Source organism: Haliotis rufescens, unplaced genomic scaffold (assembly GCF_023055435.1).
Source record: "Haliotis rufescens isolate VD_foot unplaced genomic scaffold, xgHalRufe1.0.p SCAF_59, whole genome shotgun sequence".
Classification (NCBI taxonomy): Eukaryota; Metazoa; Mollusca; class Gastropoda; order Lepetellida; family Haliotidae; genus Haliotis; species Haliotis rufescens.
Window position 1 is genome coordinate 2,852,413 of NW_025964323.1, and position 7,429 is coordinate 2,859,841.

The window sequence follows — 7,429 nt, forward strand, 5'->3', positions numbered from 1 at the left end:
GCCTATACGGAGTAATCTGGGCAGAAGAGAGGATATTGATTCTTCACAACGCTTTTGTAGGCTATGTAACAATGGTTGTATTGAGGACGAAGTCCATTTTGTGTTTGTCTGCCCGTTTTACGCAACAATAAGACAAAAGTATATTCCTGTAAGATTCTATAACAATCCATGTATTAAGAATTTTAGTAATCTCTTAAATAGCAAAAATGACTGTATACTCAGAAATGTAGCTAAGTATGTGAAGGAAGCCCTATTATTACGTACCAAGTCCTAATATTATACCCTTAAGATTGTTTGCAATGTAAATTGTCTCAATTGTATAATTGTATATTACTATATATAACTGAAATGTACATGGGCCTATGGCCTCCCATACATGAATAAACACACACTTTAACCCGTCATATAGCTGAAATATTTATGAATGCGGCGTTAATCATCAATCAATATCAGTCATATATTTGTGAGTATGGTTTTAGGCCGCCGTTAGCAATAATCCAGCCATCTCACGACGGGGAACACCAGAATGGGCTTCACACATTGTACCCATGTGGGCTAAGCCACTAGGCTATCCCACCACCCCAAAGCATTGTTAAAGACTTTTATATTCCATTACCCCCAACTGTGTTTTAAGAGTATTATTTGTGAACGTTTTCCTATTTTCATTTGACGTGTCCACAATATTTGAAGCGGGTGCATCTGACGCATCATCAATGTTCAAGTCCAGTACAATTCCCTCTGCCAAAATCACACATTGTCTCATTCCATGCATTTCCTAAACGCTAGCTGCCACAGTCAAAACTGTGCCTTCTGTTGGGGCTGTTCTGTACCACCACCATTTTTTACTTACTTTTGGGGCATACATACTGTACAAAGAGTTGCCCCGTGTCCTTCAATAACCAGCGGCCTTGGACATATTTCAACCCCAGTGTCTAGAAGCGGATACATCAACTTTAACCCAGGTATCACACAGTCGCTGGTGGGCTGGAAGGGTTTTGTGAGTGAGTGAGTTTGGTTTGAACGGTTTTCCCTGTCATTTCACGGCGTGTCAGCGTGATGTTGAAGAGAAACCTCATGTGGTGCAGATCTTATGTGTTTACAACTTTTTAAGACCCACACGCACGGGTATGGTGCTGACAAAACTAGCGACATAATTAGGGCCGACCGGTTTTCGAACCCACGATAATAGGTGCCGCTAGTATACATGTGTATCCTGCAAGTAGCATGAAATGTTATCAATGAAAGAACACAAGAAATGGTTTGATGTTATTCATTTAATTAAACACAAATATATTCAAACAAAATAATACAAAACTGATTTTGATTTAAAATTAAAAATGTACACAATTATTTTCATTTTCCATATTTACAGGTATGTACAAATACAAACATATCTACTCCTCCTCCTCAATCACCTCCAGTCCCCACACAGTGACACGTGACTCCCCCTCCTCACACAGCTGATACTCTGGGGCCACCTCTGCCCCCACCCCTGCCATATCCCCAACCACGTCGCTCCAATTCACACCATTGTCCACACAATATTCAGGATTGAACTTCAGTTCTCGTTCCATGTCCATTTTCTCAGAAATCATGGCTTGGGTTTTTGTCTGCTGGAAGTTGGGCTGCAGAATATCGAGAATGTCTATGCTTGCCATCTCGGCGTGTTCACAGCGGGATAGACGACGGTTGCTTGTCCGCCATGCAGGTTTCTGTGTCCTTATGAAAGCCTTCCACAGGACGTAGACAGTGACTACCACAGCTGAAACAGAATATTAAAGTGTGAATATTAAAATGGGGAACTTTACAAACGGTGAAATGCGTTAAATCTTGATAGTGTGTGATTTTGAGGTACTAAACGATTCAGAAGAGGAGGAAGAGAGAAATAACCTACCAATTCCTGCAATTATTGCGAGAGTGATAAGACAGATGTTTCCTGGGCAAAACCACGTGACATCTGAAAGAAAACAATCACATATGTACTATTTCAAACGTAACAAGATATTCGACCTTTTACATCAAGAGGGACTGATATTGGACATTTCCCATCAGTTATTTAATACGTTTACATAATCATGAGGTATTATATATATGAAATGACATCCAACATAAAATTCAGATACATCAAATATTCATAAATGAACATCAGTTGTCGGCTGCTGTGTAATATACTCACCACGAAAAGAAACGTAGGAGGTGACGTCAGCTGACGAGAGTGTCGTAGTACTGAAACAGAGCGGGTTTAATAAAAAGTGGGATGACATATGGCATAAAGTCATCTTGTAACCATAAAGTCGTTTTGAATAAAGATATCACCATGAAAATTATTTTATTGTGATAAGCTAAATGTCGGACAAAAGAAAGTATACACGCATGTTGGAAGATGGCTAAAAATGAAACAAACCAAAGTGATTATTAGGGGATGATGTATTCGATATGGATATCATAGTAATGTTTGGACCTTAACTTTGCAGAGTTTCGGCGACTGTTTTCAGTCAAGTAACGATTTGATAACGTTTGTAAATGTTTTGGTCAAATCTATTTTTCAAGTTTGCACTTTCCTTTGCCCGTTACTTTTACTTTGACATAATGACTCAAAAGTGTTGAGTTGATATTCTGTCCCAATAATGATTAGTTATTAAAACAATTGTGACAATTAAAGGCCCTTATTTGGGATTTACCCACTGGCCCATACCACTGCCCCCAGCTAAAAACAAGACAATCTTACCTCGTACGAGCCGGTAGAATCCAGTTAGGAGGCATCTTGGTGTCCAAAACGACGGAAAACTCGAAGAGCGTGACAAGTTAGTACCATACGGGCAGGCGCTTTGTCGTGATTGTGACGTCATGGCTCATAGTGACAATTGTGACGTGTAACACCAGTGACGTCACGTGTTTGCGTAGATTTAGCTGGGTTCCATCTTAAGCTGGCTCCCGACTCCCTTCGCGCGTCGTCAACTTGCGATATTAAAGACGAGGTCCAGCTTAGGTTTCTCTTCATCACATTCCGACGCAGTGGTGACGCAGCATAACACCGGTGCCACAAGCTAATTTGCATATCACGTGACCGGACTTTTCTCTTGTTTGTAAACAAACGCGCTTTTTCAGAAATCAGTATAGAACGGACAAATACAATTATTTGGGGGCGCTTTACATATTGTTTTGCATAATTATATAGACATGCTACTACAACTGCGACAGTGAGTTGCATGACAATAATTTATATATATTTTTACATCAAAGTGACCGTATCGCTAGCTCTCCGTTGGGCTTCGATGACAGCACGTGGAGCCGTACAACCAATGTAAACATAGGATAACTACGCAAAAACAAGTAGATTTTCACGTACAAGGATACTTTCTTAATGAACCGTAACCATTCTTTGACATTTGTTTATGAAAATGTGTAGACTTGTCAAACATGAAACGGATGAAAAGCATATGCAATATCTTGAATGGACTGTGAAAGATGTGATGAATCGTCACATGGCGCTGGCCTGTGGCAGAGGTACCATGTTGGTCGCATGGAACTCTGGGTAAGAGAGTGACAAACGATAGATGCGTAGAGAAAGCGAGGAACCAGCCTATGTAAACGATGAGGGCGTCATTGTATTATTCATTCCTGAGCAGCTCGTGTTATTCCGGGACAAGTCGTATTTTCGCAAGTGACATTCATCGATAGGGGGACGAGTCTTTTTTGCGGGTTACGGAAAGGGGCGAGTGGTGACGAATGTAGACTATTGTGTTGCACTAATGGAACGGGCAGTCCTCTATACAGTTATTGCTAGCCAGGAGTACAACTCCCATGTGGGTAGGGTGGTCACTGGTCAGACTCGCAGACTTGGTTGATTGCATTGTCGTATCCCAAATGCGCAGATCGATGCTCATGATGTCAATCACTGGCTTGTCTGGTCCACACTCGATCATTTACAGACCGACGTCATATAGCTGGAATGTGTTCGGCATTAAACAAAAAACAAACATGCTGGAGGTAACATCTTTGACCCTCCTGGGTGCCATGCAATGCAATGATCATGGCGAGTCAAATATTCCTGAATTTGGAAGGACGTATGCTCTTTCTTGAGCCGACTGTACATGCACTGTAACCCCGACTTTCGGTCGACAGATGGCAGAAATAGGACAGGACATGAAATAATTCCAACCCGTTAGCCCTAGTGACGTGATCGTTTACAATAATTCCAACCCGTTAGCCCTAGTGACGTGATCGTTTACAATAATTCGTTAGTGGAAATTTTAGTTATATTGTCGCTTTCTTGGTTGAAATTTGTTTCTCTTCACGGCAGATATGTCAAATATAAGTACCACTGTAAGGCTTTGGCTGATTGGTTCCATGGTACATACCACTAGGACTATACACTAGTGGTCGTATGTCCACGCACAATGTATACATCATCTTCATACAATATGCACGAAGAAAGGACCGCGAATTCAAATGGGCTTCAGCTTGGAAAATGTGCCAAAGTGGTGATGCGATCGACGGGAAGAAATATTTACTCTCACTTATACTAACTCTGACAATTTTGTGTGGTTGATATAACAGCCACTGTAAACACCAACATGTGAAACAAATCGTTAGTTCTCGACCAGAGCTACTTTCCTGCAATGTGTTTATATCTAACATGCATGATATATATTCCATCGACATCCAGGTAAACATCAGAAGACTTCCATATCATGCCATGCACCAGGTGCTCAGGGAAGATAGGACACGTGCCAAATACATCACCATCATTTAGGCAACTCTACAGTAAAAACTGTCCCTGGCTGAACGCGCGATTTACTTTGAGTGCATGTCTTTCGACACTGTGGCTAGTTTAATATCAAAGCGTTCCCTGGTTAAAATTATAGCTGATCTGATGGTATGTCACACCTCTACTTGTATGATTTGGCACATCACAACTTTATTTTCCCGATCTTAGCTAATGATATTTGTGTTTACCTCACACATCCCGTACGCGTAAACTAGCTTTGCCTATTGTTTATTGGACCTTTCTAACCATCCTCAGTACTTCTTTGATCTCTTTCAATCGACCTTATAAGTAAAATCTCAATTTACAGGACATCTTTAAAATATCCACGGATCAATTTAGCGTTTCGAATGAGATATATTTCATAAATTGTAACTATATGTTGCTGATGTAACTAGGCAGAAATGTAGGCCTAGACGTACCATTAGTGGGTATGTTTCTCATAACGTTGGACTCATTATCGAATTACTGTGCAGAATGTATATGAAAGGCCAGGGAGGTACTCCGTAGTTTTAGTGTTTGCAAACAAACATGGTGTCACCACGTCTATGGGCGATCGAGTCAGAATTGGCAAATCTTGACTAATAACTGGTATACGTTTTGTTTTATTACTATCAAGATAATGGAAGGATACAGAAACCCAGTACCTCGCACGTGTAGGCAAATAGATGTAGCGAGGACGCTATCGGGATCTGTTGCCTTTCCAGCTAACTGGAGCTTTTACATGTGCAGCAACATTGCCCTGGAGAAATAAGCGAAGCACTTTAGCGAATAGAGTTGGCATATATATATATCCATATCTGTGCCTATGGACCTAAGCGCCTTTGAGGTGTGTGTGTGTGTGTGTGTGTGTGTGTGTGTCCTTCCCGAGTTTATAACAGTTGAATTTGGCCTAAATTGTACCGTGTTTCATTTTGCCGTCGTAGAGACTAGAGTAGCTTCCCTTTGATAAAGATTGCCTCGAAGGGCGAGCACTGAGTAAGTTGAAAATCATGTGTATGCATTTGCCGTTTTGACTTGCAATGTTTATGTACTGTTGTCAGAGATAAGAGAACAAATTAGACCATAAGTTTGAGGATAACATTATGATAATTATCTTACGCATATTCCAGGAAAACTTGCAATGTTCAGATACTGCTGTCGACGATTAAGAACGGAACTTTCTTAATTAATTTACACACAAACCATTTGGAAAGCTCACCTGTTTTATGAAATCATACATAGGAAAATTAAATTGCGAGAAGCTCGAAATCGAACTTTCCACATGGAGTCAAAACACGACTCGTGTTGCACACACCCATCTATTATAACTACCACACGTGTGTCATGAACTCAAGCTGCGCTTACCGCATTCACCTCATCGTTTAAATTAGTTTTTTTTCTATATGTCATAACAGGGAACGACGGAATGTCGCGTATGAATAGTGCGTTGTCTCGTCATACTTGCATATTTCTAAGTTAAACGTATTTCCGCATATATACTCTTTCAAAAAAGACCGCCTCCGTGGTCTAGTGGTAGAGCATCCGATGTGAAAGCGAAGGTCCGGGGTTCGATCCCCGGTCACATCATACCAAAAGATGTTAAAAGATGGTTCTTGTTGTTACCCTATCTGGCGCTCGGCATAAGGGGCTAAAACAATCTGGTCGGCTCGGAGTCAGTATGCTGTGTCAGGGAGGGGTATTCATGTTAAACTGCGGCAATAGTTCAAACAGACACACACACACACACACACACACACACACACACACACACACACACACACACGGGCAAGGTGAATTGGGACTAATCTGAAAACATGACACTATATAGTTTAAGAGTATACAATATAGAAGGTTTTCCTTTTTTTATTTGACTTGGCCACAAGAATTAAAGGGGGTGCTAACGCAATATCATTTTATAAATCCTGTACAATTCCCTCTGCCATTATTACCATTGTATCATTCAATGCATTTCCTAAACGCTAACTGCCACAGTCGAAACTACTTACCTGTATACAGGGCCTTCTGTTGTGGTTGTTCTGTACAGCGAGATAGCACCATTGGTGACTTACTACTGTACTGTATAAAGAGTTGCCCTGTTTCCTACAATAACCAGTGGCCTCGGACATTGATCAACCCCAGTGTCTGGAAGCGGATACAACATCAACTTTGGCCCAAGTATCACTCCCTCACTCACTCGATGGTAGGCTGGAAGGGTATCACGAGTGAGTGAGTTGGGTTAACACTGCTTTGAACAATTGTCTCAGTCATATCACGCCGTGTCAGCGAGATGTGAAAGAGAAACCCGATGTAATGCAGATCTTAGGCGTTTACCGTTTAGGTAAGACCCAAACGCACGGGCATGGTGCTGACAAAACTAGCGACATAATCAGGGCCAACCGGGATTCGAACCCACGATAATAGGCTTCTAAAAATCTGCACTGGGATTTGTGGCGCCTTTGATGACTGAGCCACCCGTGCCGCCAGTATACATGTGTATCCTGCATGTAGCATGAACAGTTATCAATGAAAGAACACAATAAATGGTTTTACGTTATTCATATAATAAAACACAAATATATTCAAACCAAATAATACAAAACTGATTTTGATTTAAAATTAAAAATGTACACAATTATTTTCATTTTCCATATTTACAGGTATGTACAAATACAAACATAT

At 40.9% G+C, this 7,429-nt stretch overlaps 1 protein-coding gene across 1 annotated transcript; it reads right to left on the reverse strand.

Annotated features, from left to right (window-relative positions):
- Nucleotides 1–1,164: 1,164 nt before the first annotated feature.
- LOC124115724 lies at nt 1,165–2,764 on the reverse strand. The gene is made up of 4 exons (XM_048385494.1): nt 2,729–2,764; nt 2,177–2,226; nt 1,895–1,957; nt 1,165–1,762 (listed from the first exon to the last, which is right to left on the reverse strand). Exons 1-4 carry the CDS (start codon nt 2,761–2,763, stop codon nt 1,395–1,397), a joined length of 516 nt encoding a protein of 171 aa, XP_048241451.1. The 5' UTR covers nt 2,764; the 3' UTR covers nt 1,165–1,394.
- Nucleotides 2,765–7,429: the final 4,665 nt, after the last annotated feature.